Genomic DNA, 18,772 nt, shown 5'->3' with positions numbered 1-18,772 from the left:
CCGTGCAGCAGGGCTGGGGCTCTGAGTCGCCTCGATTTGTTTCAGATTTCAACTGCCACGCGAATAACCGCCTCATTTTCACTCCAGACTACGTATAACCATCCAAAAACATTTAACTGGATGTCTCATATGCTAGAACTCTGGGCAAGGACACAAGAGACGCCAAGCAATAGTGCTCAACTACACATGAATTAAAATAAATTAATTACATACAAATAAGCTAATCCTGCAGTGGAGCATGTGCTACACAGCTCGCTGGGGAACGGCCAGAGAGAGAGGACAGAACATAGCAGGCGCCCCCGGAACCACACGAAGGGAGGGGCGGGGAAGAGAGGGGCCGCCTTCGCTGAGCCCAGTGCCGCTCGACGCCCGAGGAGCCTGGCCCACGCCGGCTCTCCAGCGAGCAGCCTTGCTCCTCCCAGGTTGCGGGAGCATTGCCCAAACTACCTTCCGGGTAAGCTGGGTTTGAACAGACAAGCTCACGTACTGGGATAATGAGACCCAGACTTTTCACCATCTGATGAAGAAGCGATAAACATGGAAAGAGGAAAACCAGAATCAGCCCCGGGGTAGTGGCCTCAATCAGAACCGCCAGGAGGAACTCAGGCTTTCTAACACACACACACACACACCGAGAAATAAGCGTACGTGTGTGTGCACAGGTATCTGAGCACAAACACACCTGCATCCCGTGTCCACTGAGAAGCAGAGGCGAGGACACCCCAGGGGCCAGGGGCCCTCTTAGCACCCGGAGCTTAGCTTCCCACACCGATTCACCAACCAAAAGAACCGGGGTCCTTGACGAAAAGCAGTAGGACAGGAAGGGAAAGCCCCAGACAAGCCTGCGCATCCAGAGGGAAATAATCAGCCAATGATGAAAAGACCGGAGGAGAGCCCCTACCTCAAAGTCACAAGAGACAGAGAGGGAGGAACTGCCACATTAGAGAAAGTGAGAGGACGAGGCGACAAATGCAAGGCAGGCCCCTCGGCTGAACAGGGTCCAGACACGGACATGAGACCAAGAGCTGCACCTGAGGAAGCTCTTTAGAGCAGGAACGGTGGCCTGCCAATGTTAAGGCCCTGGCTTTGGCGACGGTCCCCCAGCTGCACAGGATGATAACACTGCGGAAGCTGGGATGGGAGCTCTGTACGACGTGGGCTACCTTCCTATGCGTCTAAAATTATTTCACGATAAAAGAATAATTGTGACTGCAATGACACGGCGCTTCAGGTAACAGTGGGTGGGGAGCAGGGGAGAAACAAGAGCAAGACCGGACTAAATGGCTGCGTGGGGGGGCGACTACGGGGGCTCCTTGTTTTGCTCCCTCTACTTCTATGTATGTTGGAATTCTTCCTTCTTAAAAAGTCCTTTAAAAGTTTTCCTCAGGAGTTCCCGTCGTGGCGCAGTGGTTAACGAATCCGACTAGGAACCATGAGGTCGCGGGTTCGGTCCCTGCCCTTGCTCAGTGGGTTAACGATCCGGCGTTGCCGTGGGCTGTGGTGTAGGCTGCAGACGCGGCTCGGATCCCGCATTGCTGTAGCTCTGGCGTAGGCCGGCGGCTACAGCTCCGATTCAACCCCTAGCCTGGGAACCTCCATATGCCGCGGGAGCGGCCCAAAGAAATAGCAAAAAAGACAAAAAAAAAAAAAACTTTTCCTCAAAGTCTGCAAACTCAACCCCAAGTCTGCACGCTTCTGTTACTACACCACACCACCACCTGCCCAAGCCCCCATGTAAACACACATCAGACATCTTCCAGACCCTCTGCTCTCAGTACCTCTCCAATGCACTGCTTCTGTGCGTCCCCAAGCCACTTCCTATCCATTCTCCACCTGGCAGCCAGTGGTTCCTGAGAAACACACAGGCCGTGGGTGTGTCTCTCACACTGGCTCCCCAGCATTCTGGAGAACAACTGCCACACTCAGCACCCCTCCCTGGCCACGCTGCCATCACAGCCCCCGGGACATGTCCTCCTCCCGCCTGCGCCAAAACCCGCGTCTCCCCCAGATCCGTGGTGACTGTGGGACTCACATCTGTGCGCATGGCTCAGTCAGCGAGCCCAGGGGCCAGGAGCCCCCGGAGCCTGCATCCATCACTGGCCCCCCAGCGCTGGGCTGGGCCGGGCCAGACGCCTGGCACAGAGTCAGCACACGGTACTGACTCAGGAGCAGACATTTCTGACCTTAGACGCCCAGACTTGGTGCCAGCCTGGATCCCATTCGCTCTTTTCTTTCCACCTGTTACGGGGCTCCTGCCCAGGTTCCAAACACACTCTAAACCCTGGCATAAAGAGATGCGTGCATCTGATGGCTATTAGGTAGATCTGGGCAAAATGTGTTTAAACCTAATACTGGTTCCCACTTTAGTGAGTAAGAAACGATGCCAGAAATGACCTATTACATTAAGAACTTCACTTTCCAAGAGGCTGTGGCAGCAATAATCAGTGCTGGAGAGGATGTGGAAAAACCGAAACCACTGCTGGTGGAAACGTGCAGCAGCGCGGCCGCCGTGGGAACTGGCCAGCAGGTCCCCAACGTTAGAGCAGAACCAGCAACTCTGCTCCCAGGGTGTGCCCAGGAGCACGGCAAGCGCCGGACACACACCAGCTTGGACACGAGTGCTCCAGCGGCACTGTTCCCAGCAGCCGAAAGGGAAAAACCACCCAAGTGCCTGCCCCCGACAGATGGAGAAACAAACTGCGATACTGTCCATCCCCGTGACAGACGGTCCAGCCACAGAAAGGGACAAGCGCTGATTCCACCGGGACAGGAATCTTGAAAACACAGGGCTCCGTGGGGAACGCCAGACGTAAAAGGGCCCGCATTTTACGATTCCATTTGCACGGACCGTCCAGATGAGGCAAATCCAGACAGACTGCGGCCTGGCGCCGGGGGTGGGGAGCGACGGCTTCGGGGGCCGGGTTTCCTTCTGGGGTGACAAAAATGTGGTGGAGCTGGAGGTGACGCTCCCGCAGCCGTGGGCGCGTCCTGGTCGCCACGGAACCGGTCCCTCCTCCCCAGGTCCCATCTGGGAATTTCGCCCCCGTTTTACAGAAGGAGGAAGCACTTCCTCTGGGAAACACCCGGCTCGGTCCGCGCCCCTTGCAGTTGTGCGGATGCGCGTGGAGGAGACCACGCAGGGGGCAGCAGCAGCGGTGGCGCGGGCTCCGACCTGGGCCGCGGAGGCCCAGCCAGGGAGGCTGCGGGCCCGAGGCGGGAAACACGCCGCCGCCTCACAGCCTCGGCCTGCGACGGACCCACCTGAACGGCGACTCCGCAAGCGTCTCCAACAACCGCCACTCTTGGACATGGACTGAAAAATGCCCTACCTCAATGAAAACATGCCAAAATAAAATAAAAACCAGGCGTCACCTAAACGTCTGTTGGACGCTGAAGGCAGGTGGTGCAGGGAGGCTGCCACCGCGCTGCCCCAGAGCCAGAGCGCCCACACAGCCGCTGGGAGCCCCGCTCCTTCCCAATAAGCCTGCCCGGGGCTCCGCCCTTCTCCGCTGGGGCCCCCAGGACTTCTGGTCTCTCAGCGTCTCCGGCGAGATGTGCTTCCCTGATGGAATGGATTCTAATCCTCCAAAAGACAACCCAGTTCTTTTTCCTCTAAAGACGAAAGAAAAAAATAGATATTGCCACCCGGAGCTCCCCCAGCTTTACAGCCAAATCTCTCACCACCTTTTCTACTCACTTCACAGCATTTATGAAGGTGTGAATTTTCTGTGTAATTCACCTCGAGAATCCCAACACCGAGGGAAGGTGCTTCCCCAGCTCTTCATCCAGGACCCTGGCACCTGGTGAAACCGCAACACCCCCCCCCCCGGGGGGGTCCCGGGTCCAGTCCTAGCACCTCCACCTGGCAGCCCTGCCCTGGGTACTTACAAGCCTCAAGGAGCTTGCTCCTCACCAGAAGGGATGCACGCCCCCCCCCCCCAGGTTAGAGATGAAGATGCTGAGCTAAAAACAGGCCCAGGTGCTTCCTCGGGCTCTCCCTCCACAGGCCCACGCAGCTTCTCACTGGGCGCCTCCCACCCAGCACCGGACGCCTCCCAGGCCTGTCTCCTGAGGGCACAGCTTTGGACAAGCTCTACAGAAGCCAAGAGAGAAATCTCAGAGGCCTCCCTCTGCCTGCACTGACCAGATCAGCATTCGGGCTCGGTGTCACACGCAGTCAAGCTAGAGCACCCAGAGCCAGCTCAGTCACAGGAGGGGCTGAGGAGCTGCTGGGGACAGAGGGGAACTTCACCTCCTGCCCTTTGATAGGTTATGGACTGACTTTCCGTGCATATCCACTACCTGCACTAGGTGGCTCCCCTGGTCCCCGTCCCTGCAAACTGCTCGACGGCCACGGACCTGGCCTTACAGTGCCCCTTCCACGGCAACCAGAGCTGGCGAGGCCCTTTCCACCGAGAGCCGCCGAGACAGAGGGGCGGGGGGCAGTGCCAGGGTGGGCTGGGTGCAGAGTTTTCCAGACGTGTTCACAAGTTTCAAGTCAATAGATTTAACCTTTCAACGACATACAACCAAACATAACAAGGATTTAGCGAGTAAAAAGAAAGCGCCACGGTGGACGCCGGGAAGCAACAGAAGCACCCAGAGCAGACGATGGAGGAGGGAAGGGAGGAGATGGACCACCGCCAGGCAAGCCCCCTGGGCGCGAAGACGACGCAGAGCAGAGCCATGGATTTCCTTTCTCCTGGGCTTCCGAGAGTCACCTTGAATTGAGCTGCTCCCACCTCCCCTGAGCAGCATGGAGGAGGCCGGCGCCCTTCCCAGGTCAAGGGGGGTTGACCTTGGCCTCCCTGCTCTCTGCCCACTCGCCGCTCCCCAGCACTGACCTTCCTGCGTCCCCACCAGACAAAGATGAAGACGCCTGCCACCAGGGTGGACCACCTCATGCTGTCACACACCTGCCAAATATCCTCAGACGGTCCCCGCTACCTGCAGAACAAAAAAGCCCCCACCTGGGCTCACCGTTCAGGTACCCAGAGCATCGCCTCCACTGCCAGCCCCCCCGGACCTCTCTCCTCTACAGGCTGTCCTGCTTCCGTGCTGTTCGCTGACATCCTCTGCCTTCCAGTCAGACCCCCACTCCAACGGGCAGGAGCAGAACGTGGGCACCGCACAGACCCTAACAAACGAACGGGTCCTGCCGATTAATGGTCAACAGCAACGACACTCACACAAGAAAGAGCGCCAAAACCCAAAAGAGTAGAGCCTGAATCGGAGTGAGCCTTTGGCTCTGGCCACTGACGCGCAGGAAATCCTCACAGGACAGACACGCATGTTGAATTACACCAAGGAGATGCCACCGGCCAAATCCGGAGGTGGAGAAATGCGACCACATGCAGCAGCCAGCAGCAGCGAGCAGTGGGAAAGAAGTAGGAAAAACTGGGATTAAGACAGGGGGTCGGAGTTCCCGTCGTGGCTCAGTGGTTAACGAATCCGACGAGGAACCATGAGGTTGCGGGTTCGATCCCTGCCCTTGCTCAGTGGGTTAACCATCCGGCGTTGCCGTGAGCTGTGGTGTAGGTTGCAGACCCGGCTCAGATCCCGCGTTGCTGTGGCTGTGGTGTAGGCCGGTGGCTATAGCTCCGATTCGACCCCTAGCCTGGGAACCTCCATATGCCGCAGGAGTGGCCCAAGAAATGGCAAAAAAGACCAAAAAAAAAAAAAAAAGACAGGGTATTGCCTTCAGAGTGTTGGGGAGGGGAGGGGGGAGTGAGGGCCAAGGGGAGAGGCTTTCCCTGGAGGGAGGGGACAAAAATGTCTAAAATCAGACTGTGGAGACGGCTGCACACATCTGTGAATACACTAAACACAGAGCTTTACACTTTAAATGGAGAACTCGCTGTACGGCACGGGAGTCTCCCCTCCATAAGGCGCTCACTTTAAGACGACACTGAAAGGACACGTCAGCCAACCACAACGTGGGTGATCCTGATTCAATCAACTCCTTAAAGACCCATGACATGTCAGCAACTGGGCACATGTGGACACTCGCTGTGCGGTCCAGGACACTGGTAACTAGGGGTGACGAGACGGGGGCAGGAGGGGGAGGAGAAGACAGACACCCTCGTCTTGTGGGCACACCTTCCAACACACGGCAAAGTCAATGAGATGACTGGGTCTGGAGCAAAACAAGGGACAGGACTGTGGCCAGGGCTCTGGATGAAGCAGGGCTCCCTGCGGGGGCTTCCACGCTCACACCTCTGGCCGACCCCGGCTCAGCCCCACCACTCTCACCTGCTCCAGGTTGGCTCCCTGCCTCCACTCGCCCACAGAGATCCCTGCAGAGACTCAGCCAGCTGATGCCCTCCGCTGCCACACCCTCCTGGGCTAAATGTCCCTCGGAAAGCGCCCTCCCTCCCCCTCCTCTGGTCATTGCACCAAGCGCCTTCTCAATGCACCTGCACTGACCACCACTCTGCAGGGCCCCCAGCCTGCTCACCTGGCTTCTCTGCCACAGGGGCCGAGAATACACTTTATAGCCATTTGATGTGTACGGGACTTGTCCAGATTCGCCATCCCCCCTCACATGAGCTCCTGGCTGGGCGCCCCGGAAAGCATTCCGCGCCGACGGCTCTAGGTTAGGTGGTGATTAGCATTCTCAGCCACTGAGACACCCTGCGAGTCCAACGTCCTGTTCCTGTACTGAGCCGCACGTTCACAACTAATAAGCCACACACTTCCCAAAGCAGCGGCCCCCACAGGGGACAAAAGGTCCCCAGGGACGCCCTGTGTGTCTGTCCCCCCCCCCCCCGACAGGGCCACTCTAGAGTCACCACGTAGAATCACAAGCCGAAAACCGCCTTTGGTCCACAGGGTCGTGACGGGGGTCATCACCTGGGGATGGAGCCAGTCCCGTCAGCAGCACTTCCGGCCACGCGATCACCAGGCGGACCCCCATCTACGGAGACCCCGTCGGCACGGCGGACGGCGAGCCCTCCCCGCACACCACGGCTGGCTGTGCTCCCAACGGCTCCACCAGGAACGTGAGCTCCGAGCATCAAGGCCAGCCTGTGACTTCCCTGGTGTTGAGCCCTACAAGGCAGCTGTGAACCCAAGGCACCTGGTAAACGGAGCTTTTAAAATGTGTTCTTGTACCGCCTCGCACCCGTCGGAATGGCCCTCACAAACTCGTCTACAGTAACAAATGCTGGAGAGGGTGTGGAGCAAAGGGACCCCTCCTGCTCTGCTGGTGGGAATGTAAAATGGTACAACCACTGTGGAAACAGGATGGCGGTTCCTCAGAAAAGTAAATACGGCACTGCCACATGACCAAGCAATCCCCTCCTGGGCACACATCCAGACAAAACTCTCATTCAGAATCATACATGCACCCGTGTGTTCACTGCAGCACTATTCACGACAGCCAAGACACGGAAACAACCTAAATGTCCATCGACAGAGGAGTGGCTTAAGAAGATGTGGTACATACACACCATGGAACACTACTCAGCCATAAAAAAGAACAAAATCATGTCACTTGTAGCAACATGGATGGAACTAGAGACTCGACCTAAGTGAGGTCAGTCAGAAAAACAAAGACAAACACAACATGATATCACTTATATCTGGAATCTAATATACCGCACAAATTTTTCTGTCTACAGAAAAATAAACAAACTCAGGGACATGGAGAACAGACCTGTGGTTGCCAAGGGGGAGAGGGAGGGAGTGGGGTGGACTAGGAGTTTGGGGTTAGCAGATGCAAACTAGTGCATTAGGAGTGGATAAGCAATGAGGTCCTGCTGCACAGCACAGGGAACTATATCCAGTCACTTGTGATGGTACAGGAGGGAGGATTATGTGAGAAAAAGAATGCACGTATATGTGCAACTGGGTCGCCTTACTGTACAGCAGAAATTGACAGAACACTGCAAATCAACTATAATAAAAAATTAAAAGTACATAAATAAAATGCGTTCTCATCCCTCACTGCTTACAGACGCAGGGGTCAGCCGGGAGGGGCGAGGCGAGGAGGAACAGCGGGGGCGCCTGACGGAAGGGAGGGGGGAGGGGGGCACAGGGAGGGAAGCCGCCGTGCAGAGCACGAGGCAAGGACAAACCAGCGGCGGAAGGAGCCCGAACAACCAGCAGGCTCTCCCGCGGCCCTGCGCGGTGGCCTCTCGTCTGACCAGAGCACCTCCACCCTCAGCTCTCATGCTCCGCACAAGGAGGAGCCGGGGATTCAGAGTGAACGCCCAGGCACGGTGCCAGGATGCAGGTGAGGTCGGCCTGACCTGAGGCCGGTGCTCCGGGTCTCTGTCACGGGGAGGGGAGGGGACGCGAGGCAGGATGGCACGTCGCGGTGACACCGAGCTCCCGGGAGCTCCAGGCACTCTGACACCCTGGTTTTTGGGCAAACTTATCCTTTCCATCACTCCGCCTCTTCCTGTGCTTTCTCTCTGCCTTTTACTTGTGCTTCTCCGTTGGTTCCTTTGTTCCTGCGACAAAACGCCAACGAGGCCACTGTCTGCTGGCCGGAAGGCTGGGGCTCCTGGTTGCTCCGCTCCGCCTGCCGACGCTCCTGCCGCCGGGACAGGACTCGGAGTCACAGTCTCCGAGACTCAGGGGCAGCCACCCCAAAGCCCCAGCTACGGAGCACCCCCGTCCCGCCACCCGCGGGTTAAAGCAAGACTGACCCCAGGGGCCTGAGGAGGCGGCGAGCACGTTCCCAGGCGGGGCCTCCCGAGCTCCAAGTTCCTGAACAAAGGGCTCAAAGCGCCCCACTTCGCCCTCGACCGTGTGAAGAGCGGCTGGGTCAGCTCCTCACAGCGGGAACCCGACGTCGCTAAGGACGTGCTCCCAGGGGCCCCGTTACTGTACCGGAGTCAGAGCCGCCACAACAGCTCAGCCGCCCCTGATCTATGGACCTCGGGTTCTGACCTCTTAGGCGCAAGTACTAGACGTCAGAGCCGAAACAGCCAGAGATACCGTGAAAAACCACAGAAACAGTGCCCCGGAGGGACTGCCCAGTAGGTGGTAGGGCCTGACCGTCCAGCCGGGCTGCGGCGACAGTGAAAGGGATTCGGGTCCGAAACCATCCGGATTCCTGAGCTGGCTGGCTTCAGCCTTGCTGCAGGTTCTTAAAGATGGACACGGAACCGGTTCTCCTGAGAAGTCACTGCTGTCCCCAGTAAACGCCTTTGCAAGACACTCCTGCCCCAATCCCAGGTGAAGCTGTGTTCCAAGCAACAAGGAACCATAAAAAGCAGCCCGAGAAAGGGGAGGCCGCCGTCCAGTCAGGCCTTTGGCTGCCCTTCAGGGAAAGGCAACCACAGGTCCCTTCACTTCCTCCAGACGCCCAGCACAGCAGCCTCTCCAGAAGACCCACGCTCTCCGCTGGAAGCTCGCCCCCCACGGTGCCCTCCAAGGTGGATTTCCAGCACCAGCTGCGTCTGGGCCGCCCCCCCCCCCAATGAAGCTGTGCCGCGGGGGCCGCTCGAGGCTCATCTCCACTTCCTCCCCCCACCCCTTCTCCCAACACCGTGGGTCTTGAGCGCTCCTAAAAAGCAATCACCTGGGACATTTGCAAAATGCAATTTCCTGGGTCTTCAGGGGCCAAGAGGCAACAATCCTTTGCGGGGAGCGGGCGGGGGGTGTCTGTAACCAGCGGCTGGGGTGGGCACCTGGCTGCATGCCCCAGAGCCCCAGTTCTGGCTCACCATGAACCCCCCGGCCCCCATCCCACTGAACCCAAGACCCCTGCAGCACCCACCTCAGCCTCCCAACGCCTCAAACTCTAGTCCAAATGCCACCTGTGACTCTCTTCCCCAAAGCCTGCTGGTCCTTCCTTATCACTTATCTTTGTTAGGGTCTCACCATCTGCCAGTAACAGAGCTGAAGATGCAGTGACGCCCTCTCTAACATTCAACAAGTGGGTCAGGGAGGCGAGGACACAGCCAGCTCCCCACCCCACCCCCCTGGCTCTCGCTCTGGGTGGGGCCTTCCGCCCTGAGGACCCATACCCACTCTCACTCACAGGGCACCCAGCCTCGCCCACAGCCATCCCACCCGTCTTCGTCCCCACTGCCCAGCTGCAGTTTCCCCTTCCCCCTCCCATCCCACCTGGCCAAAGCCCCTCTTCCACCTGCGGTGCTGGTGGAATTACCTTCCTGGAACCAGTCCCATCACACGTCCTGCTCCACCCCACGTACCCGAGAGAAGCAGCTGGGAGGCTCCCTGGAGGGGCACCCCCCTCCCTGTCAGCTGCTCATGGGCCTCTGGGCGTTCACACCCTCTGTTCCCCCGGCCCATGGGCTCCTTCCCCAGCCACGACAGAAGCCCGCAGACAACTAACACAAGGACACAGACATGGGAGCCTGGGGCAGATGAGGCCCAGACGAGGAAACTGAGGCCCAGGACGAGGACCGGGGGCCTAAGACCTGACTCCCTGTGTGTCCACTGCTCAAGCCAGGACCTTGAGGAACGTGAGAGGAAGGTACAAAGGAGGGGTTTCAAGTTCCTGGTCCCACACCCAGGAAGGAGTTCTCAGCAGGCAGAGCTGGGCAGGGCCTCTTTGCCCCAGCTGCCCACAGGAGGGGCGAGGCCACAGCCCTTGAGCGCAGGTCTTCGGCCTGAGCCCATGCATGTGCCCCGCACATTGTATCAGAACTTTAGAGAGTGGGAAGCACTGAAAAGTGAAAAATGCTGAACTCCTTTATTTTGAGCCCATCCACAAGCCCTAATTTTTCAGGCTGCACCTGCAGCGTATGGAGGTTCCCAGGCTAGAGGTCAAATGGGAGCTTCAGCTGCCAGCCCACACCACAGCCACAGCAACGCCGGATCCAACGGAGTCTGCAACGTACACCACGGCTCAGGGCAACACCAGATCCTTACCCCACTGAGCGGGGCCAGGGATCGAACCCGAGTCCTCATAGATGCTAGTCAGATTCAAGGGGAGCTCCTAAGATTTGATTTAAGAAATACTTTTAGGCAGGGAGACATCCGTCCTGATTGGCCCTCGGTCCACGTGCAAACGTGCTGTCCCAGGGAACTAATTAAGAGGTGCCCCGTGTCACAGCCGCCAGAGGCACACTCTGTCCAGAGATAAATTAGAAGGGCTTACTGTCTGGTCTCAAAGAGGAGGGTAGTTTCAGCTTTTTAAGTTTTGATACAAAGTTAGAATAGTAAATACGTAACAAGCTTTTTCCTGGCGAGAGGGGAAAGGGACAGGCCTGTAACCACAGCACCGCAAGCCGGCGGGCAGAGGGTGAGGGCACTGCCTGCAGGCCACCGACACAGGAGGAGGTCCCGGCCGCTGAGGAGCACACGCACAGCAACCGGTCCCCAAAACAGCCCTTAAGAAAAGTGAGACAAGCGCATCAATTAAAGGCAGCCCCCCAACAAAACTCGGGGCCCTGAACAACGGGCTCATTTCCGAGACAAGCGGAGAACACGGCCGAACTCCCGCGCGCAGGCTCTCAGGGGCCTTGGAGGTTTCAACGGCTTCACGGGCCAACCGGGAGGGGGCACGGGGGTGGCAGTGAACTGCAGTCTAGATTCTAAAGCCTCCAAAGACATAAGCCAATATTCGTGTGTGAATTTTTATTACAATCGAGGATCCCAAACAACCTACTGTAAACACACTTCCCGAAGAGCTAAGGAGGGAAACTGACGATGGACTGTTAGGTGGGAAGATGGCCTTGGGTTTAAACCGTCCCTGTCCTTCAGGCCCAGCACTTCAGTGTTGGGGAGAAACGACAGGCCTGGAATTCCCTCCAGAACATTTCCGCAGCGATCAAGGGATAGGGGCCGATGTGAGAGGGCAAACGCAGGACGTGCGGACAACTGCGGAAGCCGGCAGGGGGAAAATGCGGGCCCATCACACATCGGTTACTCTGCTTCCTTGTACTTTCAGTTATGACAGAAACTATTTCAAAACCAAGTGATACATTTTGAATGTTCACAAGAGCAATTCACAAAACAGAAATGTTTCATGGGGCTGGGATGCTGCAGTAGTGTTGCATAACAGATTCAACCCAGCGACCCCCGCTGGCATCGTTAAACTTTTGACACAAACTAGAGGTTCACAAGACATAATATGCTGCTTCGGAGAACTGCGTAAGTTTTAGAAGTCTTAACCTTTTACGTATGTTTCTTACACACTCATTAACTGACCCCTCCAAGGGGATGCTGCACAACTGCCCCCGCCCCCAGCTTGCAGCAGCTTCGCGGGGACAGAGGGCTGTCAGCTGCGTGGCCAAGGCGCTCCGTTATTGGGAGGCTGGTTTATCTTCATTGAGATAACTGGGGGCGCAGGGAGAAGTGGGGTGCAGGAGGAGTCGAATGACACAAGAAACCACAGTGAAAGTGGATCATCTCCAAGTCAGATGCTGTTCAGACAACTTTCCAGCAAGACTTAGATGTCACAGAAGCTACTCTGTAACAAATCTGTGGGGCTGTATGTAACACACAGTCTGAGCTTAGACAAGAGACAACCCCCCCCCCTGCAGCAAGCAACCCCAAGACTCACTAAGCTCTTTCCCTGGTTAAAAAAAATGGACTCTTCATCCATGAAGGCTCAGGGCCACTGAAGAACCCACCTCCTAAACACTAATTCTTCAGAGGAGTTCAGAAAACTAAGAAATAGTAACATGCCTAACCTTAGAGATAGCAATTCACATACATGATAGCATTTTTAATGGGCACAACACAGGCCTACTGTGGACTCTGTTTTTTAAATTAATTTAGTTACTTAATAAGTATTAAAATTGCAAGAGGCAAAAAACTATTTGTAATTTTTTTCTACAACCCAGACCAAATGGTCTTTTTATTCTAAATTAGGAAATACATTAAAAAGAATTTCGTTCAAGAGACTCTATCCCCCAAATCCCTTTAAAACAAAATTAAAAGCCTTCTTAGTGTGTAGAACAAAACTGAATGACACCACAGCCTTATAATTACAGCTTTTGCACAGCCTGAGATTTGGGTTCATTCCCACCCTGGCATTAGCCAAGAACCATCCCACAGACCCATTTATTTTCTCAACCAAAGCTGTCCAACTCCAAGGCAGGTTTATTCGTGAACCAAGGATCCCTCTCCCCACCACGCCGCAAGGCAGAGGCCCACATCTGAGCGAGATTCTCCCAGGAGCCACTAAAATGAGCACAGAGATCCGGCAAACAAAAGCATTTTAAAAAAAGGAAACAGACAAGAAAATATCCATGTGCAGAGCACACATTACAGGTTCCCACTGCACCTGAGCCTGCGAGCACATGGATCCAGGCTACATGTAACAGGTATTTCTGACTGGGGGTCAAGGTCAAAAGAACTGAGAGTCACTTTTCTGAGGTGAGTGTATGAAGAATCAGTGGGGGATCAGACAGACTGTCCTAAGGCTCGCTGGCCACGCGACCTTCGAAAGGCTTTTAACCACTCTGAGCCCCTGTGGCCCATCTTCAGAACCATCAAGTTAGCAAGCTGTCCAATGGATTAGTTAACGTCAGACACAACACAGAAGCTTGGTGGTCTTCAAGGGTCTCCACTTTGTCTGGGCCTTTTGAAACTTTTAAACTGAAAAACCTGAAAAAAAGGTAGTGCAGTGGCCAACACTTGCTGGGTTCCTTTACAGGGACCGGCTAGGTGATACTCTGCCACGCCTCCGGAACGGTGACAACGTGGCCCCCCATCCTTCCCCACCTGGGCTGAGTCACCTCCCAGGGGCACGGTTAAAACCGTTCTCTATCAAACTGCTGAGAGCCCGTAAGGATTTAAAAGTTGGTCAGGCTCAGCCTTGGAGCAGCTTTCTAAGTGACATCAGGAAAAAAGATGCTGAGTATGTTCACAGGGCCGAGAGCTGTGTGTGAACAGACACAGCAGTGGGAGAAAAACGTTAAGAGACCCACACGGATTGAGAGCGCCTGGAACAGGTCAGAGACAGGGCCCCAACAGCTGGAGGCGGGGAAGGGCCAGGGCACCCAGCAAAGACTGGACCAAGCCGACCCCCGGCAGGGCCTGCAGCCCGCTGGAGCCTGGTGGACAAAGGGGACAGGATATGCCCTGTTCAAGCGGCAAGGCCAGCGGGAAATTTAGGAACCACGTGCCTGGCAGGAGAAGGGAAAGGCTTTACAACACCTGACCATTTTCTTGGCCCAGCAAGTCAATCGCCCTTGTATTCCGCATCAACCAAAAAAAAAAGTTTTTCAAAAAATGTGCCGCTGTTTTGAAGTTTTTTAGAACTTTTCCAAAGAAAGAGAGTCTACTGGTGGGAAGGGATGCTAAGGAAACCAACCCTCCCCTCACCTTCCCCTAGTAAACTGTAAAAGGCAATTAGCACTTGAATAAGGAGCCCGCGTGTCTGGAATGAAAATGAGACGCACGCAGCTTTGGGGTTTTAGGGTGCCACTTCCCATCCCTCCCGCTCCACGGCCCTAACTACCAAGCAGAACTGGCCCAAATGCAGCCTCTCCAGACTTTCCCTTGGAGAAGGGGCCGCAGAAGTGCTGGCAGAAAGAAAAACGAAACTGCGCGCGCACCAGGCTGGCCCCGCTTCGGGCTGCGCCTCCCCGCCGCTCGCCTCCCCGCGCCGCCCGCACCCCGAGCCCGGCGCCCCCGGCCGGGGCCTCCAGGCCCTCGGGCGCTGAGAGCCCGGCCCCGGCCGCGGCCCCGCCGGGGCCCAGACGTCTGGCGCGGGAGGCCGGGGCCGCGGCCGGGCCAGGCGGCCGCCCGGGCCTCGGGCCTACATGCCGGCCGCCCGGCCCAGTCCCCTGCCAGCCGGGTCCCGGGCCGCCGGGCCGCGGGGAGGGCCCAGGCCGCGCGGGGCGCCCCGACGACTCGGGCCCGAGGAGGCCGGGGCTGCGCGTCCGCCGCGGGGCCGAGGCCACGGCCAGCGGCCGGGGCCCTCCGACCCCGCCAGCCCCGGCCCGCCGCCGCCGCCGCCGCCGCGCCCCCAGGCCCCGGTCCCCCGGCCTCCCGCCCGCCGCGCGCGCCGCGCTCGCGCCCGGCCAGCCAACGGCCGCCGGCGCCGAGGGGAGGAGCGCGCGAGCGGCCGGGCCGGCGCCCCGAGCGCGAGGACTCACCGGGGCCGGCTCCCGAGTACATGGTGGCGCCGCCGAGGGGGCTCCGGGGCCGAGGGGCGGCCGCGCGCGCGCGCCACGGGCCCCGACGCCGCGAGCCGCGAGGGAGCCGCCGGCCGCACGATCCGCCCCGGCGCGGCCGCCTCGCCAAACAGGTTTACCCGACGCGGCCGGGGCGGCGGGCGGGGGCGGCGGACGGAGGCGGAGGCGGCGGGCAGGGGGGAGGGGCGAGGGAGGCGGGCGGGGGAGGCGGGGCGGGGCCGCGCGGCCGCGGCGGGGAGGCGGCGGGGGCGGGGCGGGGCCGGCGGGGGCGGGCGGGGGAGCCGGGACGCGGACGCGGGCGGCGGGGGCCCGGGCGGAGCGAGGCCCCGCCGCGGGGGCGGACGCGGGGCGGGCGGGGCCCGCGCAGCCACTCAGGAGAGCGACGTCTCCTCCGACTGGGCGGAGCGGGCCCGCGCGGCGCTGCCACCGGAGACCGGGAAGAAAGAAAAGAAAACACACCCCTTGTTTCCCCGCCGCCTCCGGCGCGCGCGGGGAGCCCGTTCCGGCTGCGGGCGGGCCCCTTCCCCACCCTTGGCCCCCGCCCGGCAGGACGCGCCTGGGTACCGTGTGGACGTGGTGGTGTCCGCATCCCGGCGCCCCGGCATCTCAGCCAGGCTGCTTTTAAGTTATTCCCGCAACATGAATGTCGCGAAGCTTCCTCCGGCCCCGGAGCTTGAACTTGAACGCACCCCGGCCCTAGCGCTCTACCACACCGCCACCTCCCGGCCGAGAACCCAGATCATCCACGTAAAGAACTAAATAGTTGAAATTCGGGGTCAGTCGGAGCCGCTGTCGATGATGACATCAAACTAAAACTGCCCCTTCCAGCTCTCGGGGCCCTCCCCAGTTGCTTGCTGCCCCTCTTGTGTGGGAACGTTCTCCCCTAGCCCACTCCATCGAGTCCCGGGAGGTCCAGCTGTTTTGGGAGGCTTTTCCGGGGAGCCAGACGCAGGTCACCCGTCTCCCCTGACTGGTGGGTGATTAGAAGCTGGAAGGTGAGATACAATCCAAAATTGCTCGTCATCTTTTTAACGTATTTGCCTACTCATTCCTTCATCCTGCAAGCATGAGTTATCCGCACACTGGATGCTGCTAGCTCTGTGTTCCTCAGGCCTACCGTGGGCCAAAGATGAACGGGAGCGGTGCCTCAAGCAGCCAATAGGTTTACGGCTCCTCTGCGCGGTCCTCAGGGACAGCCCTAAATAAATGCAGGGGAAGCACCCTGTCCTCCAGAGAGGAACCTAAAAGGACGTCTATCTCCACCATCACTGATACGAATGCGAGTGGGTCCCATGGCGTCACCCTCCCAGATGCCCTTCCATCCTTCTTAATCCTCTGCCCACCACCTGCACTGTCAGGGAGGCCTGGATCGCCCCTCCACTGCACAGTCATGCTGTGTGAACACAGACCTGGCGCTGCCCGCTTCGCTTGCTCGGACCCTTCCCTCTCCCCATTTCAGTCTGCATGTGGCCCCAAATCCTTCATTTGCTGTACAATGCCCTGTGTCTGGCAGCCCCTGCTTTGCCAGAATCATCTACGTCACCTTCAAAGGCGCCTTAGGTTCACATCTGCACTTTCTGAAGAGTATTGCTGTGGGAATGGGAGTCAGCACAACCATTTGGGGGAAAATGTCTGGGAAACCTGCTAAAAAGACATTTGTCTGGTAGAAGCGAACGGCACAAGACCCTCGGCAGCTACTTGGCTGAAATGTGTGTTTGGGAGCCCCGGAAGCCCAGGTGGGAATGCTCGTCAGGGAGCTCGCGCGGAGAGGCGGTGCGTTAACATCCAGCTCGTCTCTGCGGAGGCGCCAGTTCCATCCCGGGCCCAGGCGCAGTGGGTGAAGTGCTGCAGCTGTGGCGTCGGTACATGTCTGGGCAGCGGAAAAAGGAAAAAAGTGCACAGGGGCAGAGGACTGGGCGCCACCCAGATGTTCGCCAGCTTTAGAATAGGTGGTGAGAGCAATAGGTACTTGGATAAAGTGGGGTCCAGGGGTGGAAATGAACAGCCTTCAGCCACCGGCAACAACGTGGATGGATCTTCACAACAGAGCCAATACGGCACGGCTGCATTTTACAAACTGCGTCGCTTAGGGATGTATCGTTGCACAGAGGAAGGCTGAGGAAGGTGGGCCTGGGGCTTTGGGTGGGTGCACGCACTCCTTCCCACAACGGCGCCATTTATTCTGCCATAGTCTCTCAAGTCGCACGCTTATTTTTATACACTTTTATATGCTTTGCTGTCTTTCACCACAAAGACTTCTTTTTTTCTTTTTAGGGCCACACCTGTGGCATAGGGAGGTTCCTGAGCTAGGGGTCGAATCAGAGCTGCAACTGCCGGCCTGCATCACAGCCACAGCAGTGCCGGATCGCTCAGAGTCTGAGGCCTACACCACAGCTCAGTGCATCGCCAGAGCCCTAACCCGCTGATGGAGGCAAGGATCAAACCCACATCCTCATGGATCCTGGTCGGGTTCATTAACTGCTGAGCCACAAGGGGAGCTCCATAAAGACATTTTCAAATCATGGAGTTCCCATTGTGGCACAGCAGAAACGAATCCGACTAGGAACCATGAGGTTGTGAGTTCGATCCCTGGCCTCGCTCAGTGGGTTAAGGATCCGGCATTGCCGTGAGCTGTGGTGTAGGTCGCAGACATGCCTCAGATCCTGCGTTGCTGTAGCTGTGGTGCAGGCCAGCGGCTACAACTCCGAGTCGACCCCTAGCCTGGGAACGTCCATAGGCCACGAGTGCGGCCTTAAAACCAAAAAAAAAAAAAAATCATAATCATAAATGTCATCAACTCTCCTACTTCGCAAGCCTGCACTGCGCGCGCTGTCGTGCGTCTGCCTGGCGCCCTCACGCACCCGCCGGACCATCTTTCTGTCCGAAATCCCTGAATCACCGAGGCCTCGCGGGCTCTTTGCTGCTGTAATCTCTGGCCTCAGAAAGCGCCGCCTCCCTCCGCTCCGCCTTGGCCCCTTTGATCTGGGGCCCCCAGGTAACTTTGTTGCAAGGGCTCCGGGCCCCCAGCGAGCCTCCTTTACCCGCTTCTTCTCCGCCGAGCCCCGCCCCGGCCCCGCCCACCCGCGCGGCCCGCCTGCGCTCACCTCTCCAGGCGTCACCCTCCACCCGCGTGCGGAGAGATGCTGCCTCCTTTCTGCGCGCCCTGCCTCGTCCCCCCAGCGCCAGACCCACCGTGCTCATCCGTTTCTCCTGTGGCCCCCAGCATGGCCACATCCACCGAAGAAAACCCCAGGCCCTCTGCCCATCCCGCAAGAGGTGACTCCCCTTAGCCCATTTAATCCCGTCCACTCAATGCTCGGAGAAACGCCTCTAGAACCTTCTGCAGGCGGCCACTGCTCTGCTCCTCCGCTGGTTGCTGACTGCCTGGGGCCCATCTTTCTCCCGGATAGAATTCACCGCTCCTCATTTGGGTCCCAGGCGGATGCCTCTGCTCTGATGAGCCTGTAAGGTGTAATCACAGCCAGGAACCCACGCCATGGGCAGCCCCAGGCCTGGACGTTGGGTGCGCCAGATCCAGAGCAGCAACCTTGCAGAAAAGGCATTGCACAAGGAAAACAGCTCGCTGCTGTGGTCCTCGGGCTCACAGTGCTCAACACGGGGGGCGCTTCCTTTCTTCAGGACTGAAATGTGGGCACGGAAATAAAAGTTTCCCAAAACATGTTCTCATGTGATCAAAGAGC

The 18,772-nt window shown here is 58.1% G+C and overlaps 1 protein-coding gene across 2 annotated transcripts in view; it reads right to left on the bottom strand.

Annotated features, from left to right (window-relative positions):
• Positions 1 to 15,210, bottom strand: part of AGO2 (argonaute RISC catalytic component 2) — a 93,412-nt gene extending 78,202 nt beyond the window's left edge. For both annotated transcript variants that reach the window (XM_047783192.1, XM_047783193.1), the window contains exon 1: positions 15,033 to 15,210. In XM_047783192.1, coding sequence (XP_047639148.1) covers positions 15,033 to 15,054 — 22 coding nt within the window. In that variant the 5' untranslated portion in view covers positions 15,055 to 15,210. The remainder of the gene's footprint in view (positions 1 to 15,032) is intronic.
• Between the last annotated feature and the right edge of the window lie 3,562 nt (positions 15,211 to 18,772).

Source organism: Phacochoerus africanus, chromosome 6 (genome assembly GCF_016906955.1).
Source record: "Phacochoerus africanus isolate WHEZ1 chromosome 6, ROS_Pafr_v1, whole genome shotgun sequence".
Taxonomy (NCBI): domain Eukaryota; kingdom Metazoa; phylum Chordata; class Mammalia; order Artiodactyla; family Suidae; genus Phacochoerus; species Phacochoerus africanus.
Note: the sequence above shows the minus strand (reverse complement) of the source record. Positions and strands in the feature narration are given on the sequence as shown.